Source organism: Dendrobates tinctorius, unplaced genomic scaffold (assembly GCF_039654945.1).
Source record: "Dendrobates tinctorius isolate UK_male_01 unplaced genomic scaffold, ASM3965494v1 ptg000019l, whole genome shotgun sequence".
NCBI classification, from domain to species: domain Eukaryota; kingdom Metazoa; phylum Chordata; class Amphibia; order Anura; family Dendrobatidae; genus Dendrobates; species Dendrobates tinctorius.
Genome location: NW_027361687.1, coordinates 45,805,832 through 45,825,520, shown reverse-complemented (window position 1 = coordinate 45,825,520; position 19,689 = coordinate 45,805,832). Strand labels below are relative to the sequence as shown.

The following is a 19,689-nucleotide window of genomic DNA, read 5'->3' as shown; positions in this document are numbered from 1 at the left end:
TGGAGTTACCATCTTCCTGCTCCAGCAAATTGGAGTGTATCACACCCTACTAAAGCTTCCAACTTACTTCTGGAAGCTGCCAGATACAGTCTTGTACTTCTCTGAATCAGTCCTACCTGTTTAGCTCCTTGTTGATCATTGCTACTTGTTTTGACCTCCTTTTATGTTTTCTATTCTTGTGGATCCTGATTTTGACCTTTTGTAAGTGATGACATTTTCCATATTGACAATCTTCAGATTTCATACTAACCCTCTGGACGTGTCAGCCACATCTCATCTTCTTATTCTTACAGTTTAAGTCAAAATCGTCTGCCACACACGGCCTGCATCCATTTGGCATCTTTAATAAGGAATAACCGGTCCCTGGAGATACTTGACTTGTGTAATAATCGTCTGAATGGTCCTCACTTCAGTGAACTAGTGGAGGCTCTGTCCAGCCCGGACTGCAGGATAAAGGTAATACGGTAAGTAAAAGAGATGTGTACAGGACGGAGACGTGTGTGGACAAGTTATAATGGAATTTTCTGCTCACCATCATTGTTATGTCCTTGAGACTGCACCTTGTTATGTGACATCTTTACCAATGTCTGACTGTCTCGTCTCCTCACATCACTCCTCTCTCTGTCATGTGGAGGTTGTAAAAAATGTTATCTTCCTCTATTAATATTGCTGTTCCACTATTATATATGGAGTCTTAACTGAGGCCAGAGAAGGGAAAACATTACAAGGAAACATTGGAGACACTTATTGTCTGAATTAATTATTTAAAATGATAAAAGAGACAAGAGAACGAATGTGTGTAGCGCAGAGAAGGTGATCGCACTGAACAGACACAGCACTAATGTATATATAATGCATCAAGTAGAACTTCTATTAACCCCTTAGTGATAGCGCCAATTTGGTACTTAATGACCAGGCCAATTTTTACAATTCTGACCACTGTCACTTTATGTGGTTATAACTCTGGAACGCTTCAACATATGATTCTGAGTCTGTTTTTTCGTGACATATTGTACTTCATGTTAGTGGTAAAATTTCTTCAATATAAACTTGCATTTATTTATGAAAACACGGAAATTTGGCAAAAATTTTGAAAATTTTGCAATTTTTAAACTTTTAATTTTTGTACCCTTAAATCAGAGATTGGTATCACACAAAATAGTTAATAAATAACATTTCCCACATGTCAACTTTACATCAGCACAATTTTGGAAACATAATTTTTTTTTTGTTAGGTTGTTAGAAGGGTTGATATTTGACCAGCGATTTCTCATTTTTCCAACAAAATTTACAAAACCATTTTTTTAAGGACCACCTCACATTTCAAGTGAGTTTTGGGGGTCAATATAACAGAAAATACCAAAAAGTGACACCATTCTAAAAACTGCACCCCTCGAGGTGCACAAAACCACATTCAAGAAGATTATTAACCCTTCAGATGCTTTACGAGAACTAAAGCAATGTGGAAGGGAAAAAATGAATATTTAACTTTTTCACAAAAAATTTACTTTGGAACCAATTTTTTTTATTTTCACAATGGTATCAGGAGAAAATAGACCACAAAATTTGTTGTGCAATTTCTCCTGAACACGCTAATACCCCATATGTGGGTGAAATCCACTGTTTAGGGCGAATGGCAGGGCTCAGAAGGGAGGGAACACCATTTGACTTTTTGAACGCAAAACTGGCTGGAATCAATGGCGGCGTCATGTCACATTTTGAGACCCCCTGATGTACCTAAACAGTGGAATCCCCCCCAATTCTAACTCCAACCCTAAACCCAACACACTCCTAACCGTAATCCCAACCATAACCACAATCCTAACCCCAACACCCTAACCCTAGCCCAACCCTAACCCTAGCTCTAGACCCAACCCTAACCCTAGCCCAACCCTAACCCTAGCTCTAACCTCAACCTTAACAATAGCCCCAACCCTAACCCTAATGGAAAAATTAAATAAATGTTTTTATTTTATTATTTTTGCCAAACTAAGGGGGTGATAAAAGGGGGTTTGATTTACTATTTCTTTTATTTTGATCACTGTGATAGGGTCTATCACAGTGATCAAAATTAACCAATAGGAAAAATTTCCTATTGTTGCTGGATGCCAGCCGGCAGATCTCCATGGGCGCACTGCTCATGCGGCCCCCATTTTCTTCCTGGAAGAAGACGCTGCCGGCCGGGGAATATCACGGGGGGATGCAGGAGGGTCCAGGGACACTGTAAGTACCGGGAAAGTTGGGATCGGGGGACCCCATTTCTCTCGCCTCTGATGTGCGATCACATCAGAGGAGAGAAAAATTAAATGGGAGAGCCAGAGCCCACCTCAAAGCGGGGAATACTGGCCGCTGGCGTACTATCCCGTCAGTGGTCAGTAAGGGGTTAATATGTCCACATCTATTTCTAAAGTGTCATGGTTTTCTCAGCTTGTGGGATTAGGTAGTTCAGAGGTTAATGTGGACGGCCTCACTCTGAGATTCTGGGAAGCTTTTTATAGCCTCATTGTGGGCTCATTCCTCGTCGCTTATACTCAGACCCTTCGCTGAGTGTGTGACCCTGGTGTGCTTTGTGACTGTGATACTTTATGCTTTCTTGGTTTTGATCCGGTTCTGTCACTGTTACGAGTTCTGCCTGTTCCTTTTGTACTGCGTTGCTATCTCTGTGTATGACTCTTTTTGCCTTGGACCTGACTACTCTCTGACTGCCTCCCTTGTACTGCGTTGCTATATCTGTGTATGATTTATTGCTTACGTTTTGACTATTCTCTGCTTGTCCCTCTGGTACCATGCCGCCCTCTCCGTATTTGACCTCTGTTTGTCTGACCTGAGTTTCCCTAGCCTTTACTCCAGGATTCCTGTAAAAGAACCCTATAGTCCTCTCCTACAGCAGGACGCTAAGCCACGCCCCCTGTGGTCACATGATCGTAGGTCCTTGTACTGTTAACTATTTTCAGTGTCGCAGGTCCTGTTGTCTGAACTTTCCCTGCAGTATTGGACCCCGGGCCCTCTCGTAGTCTGGGTGATTTACTGGCTCAGCTGCGGCAGTCCGCCGGCGCTGACCGGATCCTGATATAAAGTCAGTTTTCCACTCATCTCCTGGGCGAATTTATGTGAGATTATAAGCCTCTCTTAGATCGAGTTTGGTAAAAATCTTGACAGAACGCAGTTTCTCCAGCAACACAAGAATTAAGGGGAGAGTGTAGCGATTTTTAATGGTAATATTATCTATTTCTCTGTGATCAATATATGGCCACAGGGTTGAGTCCTTCTTAACTACAAAAAAACAAGGGTGCTCCAGCTGGCGAAGAAGGTTGAATGAAGCCTTTCTCTAAATTTTTATTTGGGTATCCCTTTAGTACTTTCAATTCCGGTTCAGAAAGATTGTAAATTCGCCCAAACGGAATGTATGCTCCAGGAACTAATTCCATGGGACAGTTGTAAGAACGATGAGGAGGCAGTTGATGGCTTTCCTCTTACTGCTGACCTCACTGAACTGCTGATACTGAGGAGGTGGTTTATCATCATTCTGATGAGAACTCTTAGATACTTGAATTTGTTTGGCAACAGATAAATTAGCATGGCAATTTTTCTTACTGTACTCCGAGGGAAAGGTATTGGTTCTCAATGCCCAGTTGATAGAAGGCTTATGGATTGAAAACCAGGGATTTCCTACAATAACTGGAAATTTTTGAGCGGAAATAAGCTGAACCCTACCCACTTCATGATGATTTGGTTCAATACAGATTTCAAGTTCAATTATCTCGTGAGTAACAGGTCCATAAGATAAAGGTGATCCATCTTCAGTTTCCATATCAATTGTCATGGATTTAGTCCTACTTGCAATGTTATTATCAAGTGTAAATTGTAAGTCCATAAAATTTCCTCTTGCTCCAGAATCTAACGCATTGTATTCTTTGACGCCTGATTAGGACCTGTATGGGAATGACAAAATGAGACGATAGTGATTGCCCTTTGCCTTTGTCCTGCATTACAGATGAGATGGTCTGCATAATTGGATCTAAGTTGCTTGCAGTTTTCACAATTTTGAAGGCTATAGTCCTTTTATTAGGACAGTTAATGGCAAAATGTCCAGAGCCCCACAATAGAGGCATATATTTTCTGTTTGTCACCTCTCCTTCTCTACTGTAGAGAGAAATTTACAGACTACATCAATTTGCATAAGTTCAGTCACACTTTGCATGTCTTGTTGTTTTTTTAATGCCAGTTGTGTAAAGGAGTAGTTAGGGGTGTTTCCAAATACTTACAGTCTTTCTTTTCTTCATTCACTGAGTCTCTGATCAATTCGGATGCACAATTGAACAATGTCATCTAAATTCTCAGTAGTCTTGACCCTTGCAAGTTTATGAGATCTGATAATCCTTGTTGAAAATGAGTCCTATGGGGACCCAAAATTTCATGTGGTGTCTGCCACTCAGCAGTGGAATCCTGAGGTTTATTCAGCTACAGATTGCCACCCTTGACGTAAATTATGCAGTTTGGTTTCAACAGTTTTGGGTCATCAAACACTTGATCCAGAGTTGTGATAAAGGAAACCAAATCATTAAGAACGTCACAGTTGTTTTCCACATAAGTTGAGGCCCATGCAAGAGCCGCCTCAGTCATATTACTGATGAAAAGAACCTTTTTCATGTCAATGGTATTGCAACCACTAGAGGCAGGATCAGCAGGTAGTATAGTCGGGAGTTAGCCAGAGGTCGGTACACAGGAGCAGCAGTATAGTTTGGAGGATAAGCAGGTTGCGTAGTCAGGAGTTAGCCAGTAAGTACACGGGAGCAGCAATATAGTTTGGAGGATAAGCAGGTTGCATAGTCAGGAGTTAGCTAGTAAGTACACTGAGCAACAGTATAGGTTGGAGGAAGCAGCAGGTGGAAAGAGAGCTTTGACTAAACGGCTGGGAGATCAATAATCTCATAAGCAAGGAAGTGCAATGCCAGGTTTAAGTAGGGTGTTCAATTCAGAGATTACAGGGTGGAGCCAATCAGGACCAACACAGGTACTAGTATCTGGGTTAGCAAGGAACTGTTCAGTGAGCTGAATAGCTCAGAGGGAAGAGCTGCCGCCTAGTGCACAAGAGCTGCTGGGTTCGAGTACTGACATAAAGCAACTCCCATTTTGAAGAACATCAGGTGATGTGGAGATGACTAGCTAGGTTACATTCAGGTATATGCTGTATACAGTCTGTATCAGTGTGTAGCATGAAGGTGTGAATGCTGTTGGAAATGTATACACCATCACATATGACAATGTTAGATCTTTCTTTTTTTTTTTTTACAGCTTGGGTTATAATCACCTACCACACAGTGCCTGTACTCAGTTGGCATCTGTATTAAGGAATAACCGGTCCCTGAAGGTGCTTGACCTGTCGAATAACCGTCTGTCTGGTCCTCACTTCAGTGTCTTGATGGAGGCCCTGTCCAGTCCAGAATGCAGTATAGAAGCATTAATGTAAGTACGGAGACATGGGAACAAGTTATACATAGATTTTATTATGTATTGTTATATCTGTCTATGATATAAAATGCTGACTGCATCTTGTTGTGAGGTCTCTACTGATATCTGAATGTCTCGTCTCCTCACATCATGTCATGATCCAGACCGGGTTTTGAGTCCTGCTTTCCCTTATTCCCGGTCTGGTCATCTCAAGAGTTAACCTTTCCTAGCCTCAGTCTAGGTTCAGGTTGACTATTTATCGCCGCTGCTTCCTGCAGGCAATGTCAGTTATACAGTAGTTCTGTCTACGGCGTGAGTAGTTGACTGTGTGTCCCCTTTGTGTCTGGACTTCTTGGTACTTGAACTCGGCTTGGACCCTGGCCTGCTTTTCTCTCTTGTCTTTGGCATATCTGCTCCTGACCATTACTGATCCCCTGGCTTGTCTCTGACCCTGAGTTTGCTTATTCCTTTGGTAATGTTCTACAGTCTAGGATTTGACCCGGCTTGTTTGACTTCTCTGCTGTCACCTGGTGGTAGCTTCGCTGTTGCACGCCAGGTCTGCTTCATTTATGTGCTGGACCTCTCTCCACTCTTTCGCCACCTAGTGGAGCTAGCCTCTACCTGCATTGCTTGCAGCAGCGTGATGTTATAACTGACCACTGACAGGTTTTTTTTTCTTTGCTTGGATCCGCTGCACACTCTTGCAGGTCAGATGTCAAATCTGACCCAAATGATGCATAATTTGTCAGTGGAACTTAGGACTCTTGCTTTTTCTCATAACCAACTGCAGAGGGAGCTTTATGAGATGGTTAAATCTTTTCAAGGTTCTATTTCCCAATCTGTCTGTAATCACTCTGACACTGTTCATGTTTCGTTGCACTCTCCTGAACCGCTAAGCCCCGCCCCCTGCCGGCTCCCTGCCCGCCCCATCCGGTCATCGCCGCCTACTATCGCACACGGCTGCATGCGATCTGCGCACCCTATCTTTAGCATAGGGTGCACAGATCATGTGCTGGCCGTGAGCTAGTAGGATTTTAGCATGCGCTGCGCACTTTTGAAGGTGCGCCGAGCGCGCCAAAATGCAACATTCTGCGTTCGGCGCACCTTCAAAAGTGCGCAATGCACGCTAAAATCCTACTAGCGCACGGCCAGTGCACGATCTGCGCACCCTATGCTAAAGATAGGGTGCGCAGATCGCATGCAGCCGTGTGCGATAGTAGGCGGCGATGACCGGATGGGGCGGGCAGGGGGCGGGGCTTAGCGGCGCCGAGCGCTGCGTGGAAGAAACACTAGTCTGAAACCAGCCTTAGACCCCCATCCTCTGGAGATGAGAGTCAGCGGGTGGGGATAATTATTTCCTTACTTCGGGAGGGAACTTAGTCATGGGCTTTCTCTTTACCTGCTACTGCCCCTGAACGTGTGTCTGTGGATAGGTTCTTTGAGGCCTTAGGACTTATTTTTGACAAACCAGACCGGGTCAGGGTGGCAGAGGACGTGATCATGGGTCTCTCCCAGAGTAAACTCACTGCTGAACGGTGTTGTTCTGAGTTTAGACGGTGATCCACTGAGGTGTCTTGGGTTTACTCGGCTTTGAGTTGTCCGTTCAGGAGAGGACTTTCAGATCATCTCAACAATGCTCTGGCCCTTCATCCACCACCCAGTTCCCTGGAGGAGGCCATGACCCAGGCCATTCGTATGGACCGGAGATTACTGGAAAGAGGAGTTATCCAACAAGAGATTCCTGTATTGCCTGCTAAGTCTGAGGTGATGCCTTTTACAGAGACCATGGAGGTTCGTGCCACCAACTTCAAGAAGGAGAGGAAGCAACAACGTGATGGGACATTAGATGAAGGACTTCCCCTCTTGTCCATCGATTAACAAGCCTCCGAGTCTGGGTGATTGTCGAGGAAGTCACCCAGACGCTTAGCTACTATTTTCATCATTTCAAAAACATTTTTTAGAGGTTGATCTGTGTTATGGAGGTGGTTACGCATCCATTTGTGGACTGTGGATCTTCCATGAACTTTATTGAATCTAGTCTGGTGTCCAAATTAATGTTAGGGACAATTAGGCTAGAGACTCACATCCATATCATTGCCATTGATAATAAACCATTGGCTCAAAATGTTATTAAGTTTGTCTCTGAGGAGTTCCTCCTCAAGGTGGGTTCCTTGCACCAGGAACAAATTTTTTTAAATTCGTTTATTGAACTTCAGGACATAAAAAATCCACAACATACAATTGGCCTATGTTAATAAACATTTTCCACAGAGCATACATGTTTCCGTCCATTATTAAAATATAGAGCCAAGAATTTGCACACTATTTTTTTTAAAAACAAGGTAGCATTGTACATAACCTTCCCAGTATGCGCATAGGACAGTTGGCTATATATCATAAAACATGTATATCGAACAAATCACATAAGCCTTTTAACATATTATTCGGATAAGGAAATCTAATCAGAAATTCCTAAACTAAACTACGACTACCACTACATCAACCTATATCTACTATTTCGCAGCCTAGTATCCTACAGCATATCTCGTATGTGATGTCTCAACCTTGCAGGGTAAGATGAGAGGAGTTCCACCTCCCCCAAATCTTTTCAAATTTACCCGGGCATCCCCTATTTTGGTATAGCGTGTGTTCGTATGGAACAATCGAATTCACCCAGTCAATCCATATTCTAAGGGAGGGGGGCAAAGTTCCCATTCACCGTAATGCCAGTACCTTCCGTGCCATAAATAACGTCTCTCGCAGGAAGACACTATCATATCGATCCCAGATCTCCTCATCCCATACCCCAAACAAGCAGACCAGTGGCTCTAGAGGGACCGGGGCTTGTACTAGGGATGATAGTGATGATGTCACCTCTCTCCAGTAATGCAGGACAGTGGGACACTGCCATACCATATGAATAAAATCTGCGTCTGGAGAGTGGCACCGTAAACATTCTGATGATTGGAATCGACCCATCCTAAAAAGTCGTGTCGGATTCAAGTACGACTGATTAATTATATATAATTGTATCATTCTGTTGTTAATAGATGGTGATACTCTAATCGGAGATTCCAAAATCTCCTCCCACTCCTCGTCCTGCGTATTAGGGATGAGTCGTTCCCACTTTCTCTTGATAGAACTTATGGCAGACTCTGCTCCCGCTGACATGTATGTGTATAAAGAGGAGATGAGTGTCACATGGACCAGTCCTGTGTGACGCGACCAGCAGGCCGGTAACTGAAACAACAAGACACGGCACGTGAAACTGTCCTGTGTGACACGGCCAGCAGGCCAGTAACTAAAACAACAAGACACGGGGAAAGGGGAAACAGTTACAACGGTGGGCCCTGCGATAGGGAGCGGGGACGTGGAGACCTGCACTCCCCTGAGTCAGTCTCCCTCACACTCCTAACGTTCCCTAGGCCGGTTCCGCACCGGGCGCCGATCAGGACACCTGTCACCCTAGCACACCCAACACCTATCTCTTGCCAGGGAGCTGGGTGATGCAGGCACTGGCCCCACCGCTGTACTAATACACACCAGGAAAAATACAGACAGGGAAACACCACTTAGCTTTGCTCTCTTGTTCTTGCTCCCAGCAACAGAGTCCATCACCAGAATGCAGCTTTCCTCCTGAATAGCTGCCACCAAGCTCTGTCAGAGCTGCAAGGAAATCCCCTCTGACTCCTTCCACAACTGGGCTCTGACTGAGCTGCCAGGACCTCTCTCTAGAGGATATGGCTGATAGACACTCTGGGATTCTGGACAGCAGAGAGGTGACGTCTGGGCCAGAGAGGTAGATCTGAGTGTCGTCAGCATAAAGGTGGTAGTGGAATCCATGGGACTTTATGAGTTGCCCCAGACCAAGTGTATAGATTGAGAAGAGTAGGGGTCCTAAAACAGAGCCTTGGGGGACTCCAACAGAGAGAGGGTGGGATGAGGAGGTGGTATGGGAGTGGGAGACACTGAATGTGCGGTTGGAAAGGTATGAGGAGATCCAGGATAGGGCAAGGCCTTTGATGCCGAAGGAGGAGAGGATCTGTAGTAGGAGGCAGTGGTCAACTGTGTCAAATGCAGAGGACAGGTCTAGAAGCAGGAGTATAGAGTATTGTCAATTTGATTTGGCTGTAAGTAGGTCGTTAGTAATTTTGGTCAGGGCTGTCTCAGTGGAGTGATGGGGGCGGAAACCAGATTGTAGATTGTCAAAGAGCAAGTTGGATGATAGGTGGGAGGAAAGTTCAGCGTGGACGTGCTGTTCCAGGAGTTTGGAAGCGAATGGAAGCAATGATATTGGGCGATAGCTGGGCATAGCGGTTGGGTCGAGGGTTGGCTTTTTAAGGATAGGCCTGATTGTGGCATGCTTGAAAGCAGAAGGGAAGGTACCGGATGTTAGTGATAGGTTGAAGAGGTGGGTTAGGGATGGGATGAGTGTGGTGGTGAGGTTGGAGAGGAGGTGGGATGGGATGGGGTCGAGTGTACAGGTTGTGAGGTGCGATTTGGAGAAGAGACGATTAAGCTCCCATTCAGTGATGTTGGAGAGTGAGGTTATGGGGTTTGGGCACTGGTCTGGTATACACAGGGGTTGTGGTGGTTGAGTGATGAAGACTTGCCTTGTTTGGTCAATCTTATTTTTGAAGTGTGTGGCAAAGTCCTCGGCAGAGATGAGGGAGGTTGGAGGAGGCAGTGGTGAGCGGAGGAGGGAGTTAAAAGTTTTGAATAACTGTTTTGGGTTGTAAGATAGGGAAGATACGAAGATTGTGAAGTAGGCCTGTTTAGCAGAGGTGAGGGCAGATTTGAAATCGAATGTTGCCTGTTTGAATGTGGTGAATTCATCTTCCGAATTTGTTTTCTTCCAATGCCGCTCTGCGATTCTGGGCACTTGCCGGAGCTTTTTAGTGGTATTATTGTGCCAGGGTTGTCTGTTGATATGTCGCATTCTGCCATGAACGAGAGGGGCAACCGCGTCAATAGCTGATGCGAGAGTGGCATTGTAGAAAGCAGTGGGACCGTCTGTGTCATGGAATGAGGATATGGATGCCAGTGGTAGAATAGAGTCAGAGAGCGCGTGGGTGTCTAGGTGTGCAAGGTTTCTGCGGTGGTGTGCGTGTTGCTGGACATGGGTGCCATGTGAGGAGGACAGGAATGAGAAATTGAGTAGATGATGGTCAGATAGAGGGAGAGGGGAGGTAGTGAAGATAGAAAGAGAGCAGAGACGGGTGAAGACCAGGTCTAGTGTGTGTCCATCTGTGTGGGTGGCTGAGGAGGACCACTGAGTAAGTCCAAAGGATGAAGTAAGGGACAGGAGTTTGGAGGTTGCTGACTGAAGGGTATCAGTGGGGATGTTGAAGTCACCCATGATGATGGTGGGGGTGTTAGTTGAAAGAAAATGAAGAAGCCAGGTAGAGAATTCATCAATGAAGGCAGTGGTCGGGCCTGGAGGTCGGTATATGACGGCCACTTGGAGGTTGGAGGGAGAGTAGATGCGGACAGAGTGAACTTCAAAAGAGGGGAGGATTAAGGAGGGAAGATGTGGGATTGGGTTGAAGGTGCAGTTGGAAGAAAGGAGAAGACCCACTCCTCCGCTGTGTCTGTTGCCAGGGCGAGGAGTGTGGGTAAAGTGGAGGCTGCTGTAACACAGCGCAGCAGGGGAGGCGGTGTCAGAGGGTGTCAGCCATGTTTCTGTGAGGCCGAGGAAGGCAAGATTGTGAGAGAGAAAGAGGTCATGAATCACATGGAGCTTATTGCAGATGGAGCGGGCATTCCAAAGAGCTCCCGGGAGAGGGAGCAGGGGGTTGGGTGTCAATGGCACAGGTTTTAAGTTGGAAGGATTGCGGTAGTTCTTATTAGATAGGGAGCAGTAGGAACGGGAAGTAGTGGGGGGTGTGAGCTCTGGGGGTCCAGGATTGGGAGATATGTCGCCAGCAGTGAGGAGAAGCAGAGAAAGGGAGGGAGAGCAGATGGGAGAAGGAGAGTGGGCAGCTTGTTTTATGTTTCATTCGGACAGATTTGAGGTTGAGGAGCAGTTCAGCAGAGGAAGTCAGGTGGGGAGGACCGAGGGGAAGGGGAGATGATTATTTGGTTAGAGGGTGCTGGGGTTTGGGGATAGCGAAGGAGAGTGAGGACTAAAGGAGCAAACACTGTGAGGGCATATGTAAACATGGTGAAGAAATAAGATAGGTTAAGAAAAGCTAGGCCCAAGTAATAAGAAGTGCTTACTCAGCAGACATACCAAAAAGAGACAGGTAGATAGTGTGGGGTCCTGACTCCTTCCGAGACTAACTGCCGTAGTAATAACTGCATTTTCGCGATACTTTTGCTGCAGTGATACTTATGCTGCAGGGAGACACACGTGCCTATTAGGGTTATCACTTGCAGCAGAGTTTCTTCTGCTTCATCCATGAATACCAAATCATCAGCATATAGACCTATAGTGTCCACCCGATTCGCAAGATCAATTCCCTTAACCCCTTCACGACCTTTGACGCCACATAGGCGTCATGAAAAGTCGTGCCAAAACGACCCATGACGCCTATGTAGCGTCATGACTTTAAAGCCCCCCTGCGGGTCGGGTGACCGGGGTCACTGAAAGGTCACCCAACCCGCAGATACAGGGGGCTTTGTTCTTCACCACAGGGGGCGTGACTTCACCCCCAGGTGGCTACGATCGCTCTGATTGGCTGGTAAAAGTGAAACAGCCAATCAGAGCGATAGTAATATTTCATCAATGAAAATTGATGAAATATTACAATCCAGCCATGGCCGATGCTGCAGTAGCATCGGACATGGCTGGAGACCGCGATCTGACCATCCCCCACGACTCACGGGGCCGATCGGCCCCCGATACCGACTGACGGCGGCAATGTGCCGCCGCCGTCATCTGCTCCCCTCCCCCTTCTCTAGGCTCCCCTCACCTTCCGACCCCCCCCGGTACCTCCGATGTCCCTCTCCTGCTCCCGGTGTCCTGCGGTCCTACTTCATGGGCGCCGCCATCTTGGAAAATGACGGGCGCATGCGCAGTGCGCCCGCCGGCTGCAGATTCATTCATTCTATTTTGATCACTGTGAGAGTTAATCACAGTGATCAAAATAGAATGAAAAGTAAATAAACCCCCCGTTTATCTCCCCCATAGGCAGGAACAACTAATAAAATAAAGAAATAATTTTTATTTTTCCATTAGGGTTAGGGTTGGAAAGAGGGTTAGGGCTAGGGTTGGAAATAGGGTTTAGGGTTAGGGTTGGAAATAGGGTTAGGGTTGCAATTAGGGTTAGGGTTGGAATAAGGGTTAGGGTGGAATTAGGGTTAGAGTGGAATTAGGGTTAGAACTAGGTTTGAGTTGGAATTAGGGTTAGGGTTGGAATTAGGGTTAGGGATAGCGTGAGGGGTGTGTTGAGGTTAGGGTTATGGTTAGGGTTGGGATTAGGGTTAGGGATATGTTGGTGTTAGGGCTGTGGTTAGGGGTGTGTTGGGGTTAGGGTTGGAGTTAGAATTGAGGGGTTTCCACTGTTTAGGCACATCAAGGGGTCTCCAAACGCGACATGGTGCAACCATTGATTCCAGCCAATTTTCGTTCAAAAAGTCAAACGGTGCTCCCTCCCTTCCAAGCCCCGACGTGTGCCCAAACAGTGGTTTACCCCAACATATGGGGTATCAGCGTACTCAGTAAAAATTGCACAACAACTCTAGTGGTCTAATTTCTCCTGTTACCCTTGGGAAAATAAAAAATTAGGGGCTAAAAAATGATTTTTGTGGAAAAAAAATGATTTTTTTATTTTCACATCTCTGCATTATAAACTTCTGTGAAGCACTTGGGGGTTCAAAGTGCTCACCAGACATCTAGATAAGTTCCTTGGAAGGTCTAGTTTCCAAAATGGGGTCACTTGTGGGGGGTTTCTACTGTTTAGGCACATCAGGGGCTCTGCAAACGTAACGATGACCGCAGAACTTTCCATCAAAGTCTGCATTTCAAAACGTCACTACTTCCATTCTCAACCCTTACATGCGCCCAAAAAATGGTTCCCCCCCACATATGGAGTATCAGCATACTCAGGACAAACTGGACAACAACTTTTGGCGTCCAATTTCTCTTGTTATCCTTGTGAAAATAAAAATTTGCGAGCTAAAAAATCATTTTTTGAGGAAAAAAAATGATTTTTTATTTTCACAGCTTTGCGTTATAAACTTCGGTGAAGCACTTGGGGGGTTCAAAGTGCTCACCACTCATCTAGATAAGTTCCTTGGGGGGTCTAGTTTCCAAAATGGGGTCACTTGTGGGGGGTTCCACAGTTTAGGTACATCAGGGGCCAGGGCCGGACTGAGACTAAAATTCAGCCCTGGCATTTGAAGTTACACAGGCCCACTAGTCACATGGTGACTATATAATATCTTTGTACACTTGTAGGTTACAAGAAGTGAGAGGAGATTAACATGACTATATAACATGTAGTGACAGCTGTGCCCAGTATTTCAGCTCAGTCCTATTTATTGCGTTTAGGTACAGTACTCCTCCCAAAGCTCTGTCTCCTTTTGTACGCACGATTACAGAATTCCTGGCAGAACTGCTATCCATTGGGCAACCAAACCCCCTGGTCACAGCCGCCCCTATCATACCTCCCAACTTTTGAAGAAGGGAAAGAGGGACAAAGACTGCCGCAAATTCTAGGCCACGCCCAGCCACATCCATTTCGCAACTAGTCACACCTATGTCCACACCTAATCGCACCCATTTAGCACTGCTGATCACACTGACTGGTACTGAGGGCACAGTGGCTGGCATTATGGGCACACTGACTGGCACTAAGGAAGAGAGAAAACAGAGAGAGAGAAAAAAGAAAACACCTCGTACACACGGCTCCGCTCCGTACACCTCGCACACACGGCTCCGCTCCGTACACCTCGTACACACGGCTCCGCTCCGTACACCTCGTACACACGGCTCCGCTCCGTACACCTCGTACACACGGCTCCACTCCGTACACCTCGTCCACACGGCTCCGCTCCGTACACCTCGTACACGCGCGGCTCCGCTCCGTACACCTCGTACACGCGCGGCTCCGCTCCGTACACCTCGTACACGCGCGGCTCCGCTCCGTACACCTCGTACACGCGCGGCTCCGCTCCGTACACCTCGTACACGCGCGGCTCCGCTCCGTACACCTCGTACACGCGCGGCTCCCCTCCGTACACCTCGTACACGTGCGGCTCCCCTCCGTACACCTCATACACACACAGCTCTGCTACATCTACCCTGTAAACCCCTCCTGAGCCCACACATACTTACCTCATCCAGCACCATGACAACAGCACAGCAGGGTCTTGCAGACACCAAGAGGCAAGGCTGAGCGCACAGGACCTGTGATGAGGTCACAAGAGGAGCGGAGTCAGGGGTCACATGATCAGGGGTCTAGATAAAGGCTCCTGATCATGTGACCCCTGACTCCTCCCCTCCTGTGACCTCATCACAGGTCCTGTGAACAGAGAAGAGAACAGGCAAGCGACGCTGTGAGTGGCTGCGGGGGGGGTCTCATGCTACGGCGAGGATGGGGTGCGTGAGGGGGGGCGTGGCGGCTTATCTCCCTGCAGTGCGGGAGGGTTGGAAACTATCACTGCCGTGCCCGCAGAGGGCCGGCGGCAGGAGCAACAATGGCCGCATCAGCTGGCAAGTGGCCAGATGATCGGGCGCTGCCGCCCGCGGCCCACATGACAGCGGCCCAGCGGGAAAATGCCCAGTTGGTTATATTACCAATCCGGGCCTGTCAGGGGCTCTGCAAATGTAACACGACGCCCGCAGACCATTCCATCAAAGTCAGCATTTCATAATGTCACTACTTCCCTTCCGAGCCCCGATGTGTGCCCAAACAGTGGTCCCCACCCACTTATGGGGTACCAGCGTACTCAGGACAAACTGGACAACAACTTTTGGGGTCCAATTTATCCTGTTACCAATTTATCCTGGGAGCTCCTCTTCATCTTGTGAATCCTGTTTTGAAATAAAAGGCAATGAATAGACATATATTACAGAGATGATGGATTTTGGAAATAAAAACTTACCGTCAAACGCTGACGATGCGAGGGAGGGCTCCCAGAAGATGATGTGCTGTCTTCCTGGTGGCCACACTCCATGCCTGTGGGTGGTGTTCCAGCTGCTGCCATTGCTGCTGCTGCTGCTGCTGCTGCATCTATTGGACGGCTGTTGAATAAAGAGAAACAAAGGGCCAATGAATATCTTGATATTCAATAGCCCTAGTTTGGAGGAATGGGGGATTTGATAATTACCGTCTCTCACCTGCTGCTGGCCTCCCCTCCTCAGCATGTTCCATTTGCTGCTCCATTTGGGGTGGTGGTGGTGCTGATGGTGCTGCAGTGGTCTCCTGCCTTCTCCTGCTGCGCTTGGTTGCTTTCTTGGGTGGCATGTTGGGTGTGGCTGTGGGTCTCACTGTCTTGCTTTTATATATGTCTTGTGGGCAGAGCTACTGAGCATGCTCAGACCAAAAAAACCGGATCCGGCCACCGGATCCGGCTTTCGCCGGATCAGGCGCATTGCGGCGCTCATAGGCTTTCATTGTGTGAAAAAGACGGACGCGCCGGATCCGGCGTGTCCGGCTTTTTCGCCGGAGACAAAAAACGTTACAGTAGCCGTTTTTTCCAGACGCCGGATGGCGTCACATTGCCGAATCCGGCGAAAACCGGATGAAACGCATGGCCATCCGGCGCGATCCGGCGCAAATGCAAGTCAATGGGGGGGAAACCGGATCCGGCATTGCATTTCGCCGGATCCGGTTTCTGTCAAAAGCGCCGGATCGCGCCTGACGGCGAAAACCTGATGTGTGAAAGAGGCCTTAATCTTACCAGAGACAAAGGAGGCCCATTCTGACTTGTGTTTTGGTAGGACTACTGCTTAGAAGGCTGCTTGTAGTGGCTCCCACATTCTTTAGCCATGGTATAAGTGTTCAATAACTTTTGACAATCTTTCCAATCTCAACTATTCAACCCTTGACAAAAAAGACATAAATATAAATTCTAGGTATACAGGTACACATACAGAAAGAAAAATGTGGCAACAGGCTTAAGGGTACATGTGGCAAGTATGGTTATCAAATTGGACTAGTAAAACAGGTGTGCAGATAATGATATGTACAGTTAATTGTCTGCATAAAAAAATGTAATGACAGGAATTTGAGAAGACTTAGCCAGTTTTTATGGACAACCCCTATATCATCTATCTGAAGGAGAACTGATAACTTGCTGATCGGTAGTGGTTCCATTCCCGAAACCCGCACCGACTGGCAGATAGGGGAAAGCCTATCCCTAATGGGAAACTTTAATCCCTGTTAAAAAATGTCTCGGCTTTCTGATTTTTGAGTGACCTGCCATTCATTCTCTATGGGACTGTCGGAAAAAGTTGAACACTCAGCAGCCCCATAGAGAATTAAAGGAGCCAATGTTGACTGCTCCTCCATTCTATCAGGGATAATATATCCCCGTGCTGTGATTGGCGCAAGACCCAGTAGTCAGACCCCAATGATCAACAAGTTATCATCTGTGCTGCGTAAAGCTGAATATATATAATAAATAGCAGTTATATCGATTGGTAAAAATGGCCAAAGAGATAAAAAGTGCGATGAAAATCGGATTGCGTACATTCATGAGTACAGAATCTAAGGAAATCCTCCTAGTAAGGTCACTAATATTGGCGTCTGTTTCTGTTCCAGAATGCAGGACAATGGATCTCCTAAAGAGAACGAAATAAGGAGACTGAAGGAACATAAGCCCACTATGAAGATAGTTTACTGAAGGAACCAGACGCTGGACCTACGACCACACGATGTCTGCACAACTGAACCGAAAGTCACCGATGTCCTCAAATCCCAAAGATATTCACCCCTCCCCTTTATTTAAAGCCTTTGACTCAGACACCAAAATTAAAGGGGTTTTCCAGTAGCAAATAGAAATGTATGCCATATGCATAAACACATTTCTCCTGTCTGGTCTTTAGAAAAGTTGTAAAACAATGTCTAAAAAAATATTTAAAAAACTATTTTACAGATTAAATATGTTTTAATTTACAAGGAAAAGTTCACATTATTGATACTCCTATTGAATCATCCCAACTACCACATGCCAGAAGTGCTGTTTGCTTATCTATTGCCCTCAAAAAATAAAATTAGTGAGCAAAAAGTTCTATGTACCCCAAAAGTATGCCAATAAGCAGCACCGCTTACTGCAAAGTAAGGAAAAAGCCGCTCACACAGCTCTGCAAACTGAAAACTGCAAATGCAAATAGGTCCAATCTATAAACCATTTATTGAGAAAGGTCATGTCACCCTCATATTTAAAGTTAAAGCATGGCTTCATCATAACTTGTAAAGGGAACAAGAGCTAGCACAGTTAGGGCCCCGTCACACATAGCAACTCACCAGCGATCCCGACAACGATATCAACTTGTCAGGATGGCTGGTGAGTCGCTACATGATCGCTGATGAGCTGTCAAACAGCAATCGGCACCAGCGACGCCGAGCGCGCGGCGTCGCTGTGTACTTTAGTTACCAGCGTGCTGATGCAGGGAGCTGGTAACTAAGGTACACATCGGGTTTCTAAGCACCGCCTGGTGCTTAGAAACCCTGAGTTTACCTTAGTTACCAACGCGCTGATCGCTGGTCTCCCGCCTGACACACGCAGCGATGCGTGCTGGCCAGCGGGAGACCAGCGATCAAAAAAATCTCCTGGCTACTCCAGGATGATCAGCGATAACTGGCAGGGGGGCCGGTCGCTGGTCAGTGTCACACACAGTGATCTCGCTGGTGAGATCGCTGTTGCGTCTCAAAACTTGTGACTCAGCAGTGAACTCGCTAGTGAGATCGCTATGTGTGACGGGGGCTTAACATTTAATATGACCCCTGTTCAGTTATGACCCCTTGCTGTAAACTGATAATTGAAGTAGGATATCTGATGGAGAGCAGACATGAAGTCTATACAAAAGGCTAGAAGGCGACACTTGGCTCCTGCGGAGATAAGCCTTACTCTGTTCAAAAGCAACAAAGACCAGTGATATCAGACTCTCTGGCACCAAAGTCCAGTTATAAATATTGTTTTCTCGTGACAGGCATAGGTGGTCCTATAGTTATGGAAAACATATTTTCGGCGTTGTGATGAAAATAACATAACGCATTTACTTCCATCACTGTGTGGACTGCACATCAGCCTCAAATGAATTTCGGACAGATGGATAGTGTTACATATGCCATGTTTCTTTTCTTTCGAAAGCTAACATCATCATAAGAAATTTGGCATTAATATTTGCCACCTGGGGGAGCGAAGCGATGTAGTGGAGCTGAGAGGACGTGGCCAGACAGACCTCCCACAATCCTAGTTAGAATCCTGATTATAAAGCACTTTAAACAGAGTTTACCTGCCAGCAACGAGGTCCCCTGGGCTCCTAGAGGCCTTCGGTTCCTGGGGAGGTGCGGTGTGCGGCCCCGGTGAGTCGGGCTCTGTGGAAGCTTCGGGGGAAAGCGAGGCCTGTGGTGGACGGCGGCCATCTACTGTGCGCTCCGACAGGAGGAGGCACAGCATTGTGGATCCCGCTTCTGAAGGGGCTGACGGAGCGGCGCGGCTGTCTCCTGGAGGTACCTGAGGGGGAAGCGCGGTGTGTGCTCTGAGAAATGAGCCTTGTGCTCCCTTATCGATAATATAGCTGGCCCGTGGGCTCCCGCCATCTTAGGGATCTCTGGACTGTTACCGCTATCCCCGCAGGCGCTGTAGTTCACCCTGCTACACAGGACTTATGCAAAAACTTCAGGCTTGCCACAAGACTCAGCACTTCATTCTACTAATCTGCTCAGAGCTGTCTGATATATATCTTTTATATTAGCACTGCTGCAACTGTAAACTAGTTGTTTACTCAACTTGCTAGACTACATTATTGTTAACTATGAATCTTTCAAAAGGGTCAGAGATGACTGACAAACTAAAAATTTGCAAGGATTGATCCATCTTATAATGCACAATCTCTTAATAATTCGTCACATGCTTGCTAAGGCTGTGGATCAACGTAAAAAAAGTGCTTCTGACAGTGAAGAACGTGGTGATCAAGAGAATCTAACTTAGGCAGGCATTTGAACAGTTAATGCATGCCATATCTTCAACTAGAACATCCCTGACCGGGAAAATAGAGGATGTACACTCTGAGGTGGGGCTTCTCCGGCAAGATATGCAGGTTGTAACGATTGTACTCACTCA

General features: G+C 46.7%; 1 protein-coding gene across 1 annotated transcript in view; it reads left to right on the top strand.

The window, feature by feature from the left end:
• The window catches only part of LOC141082899 (NACHT, LRR and PYD domains-containing protein 3-like), an 86,122-nt gene extending 68,578 nt beyond the window's left edge, over nt 1-17,544 (top strand). The window contains exons 9-11 of the mRNA XM_073566935.1: nt 294-464; nt 5,296-5,466; nt 17,163-17,544. Of these exons, the coding sequence (XP_073423036.1) occupies nt 294-464; nt 5,296-5,466; nt 17,163-17,244 (424 nt within the window). The 3' untranslated portion in view covers nt 17,245-17,544. The remainder of the gene's footprint in view (nt 1-293; nt 465-5,295; nt 5,467-17,162) is intronic.
• Nucleotides 17,545-19,689: the final 2,145 nt, after the last annotated feature.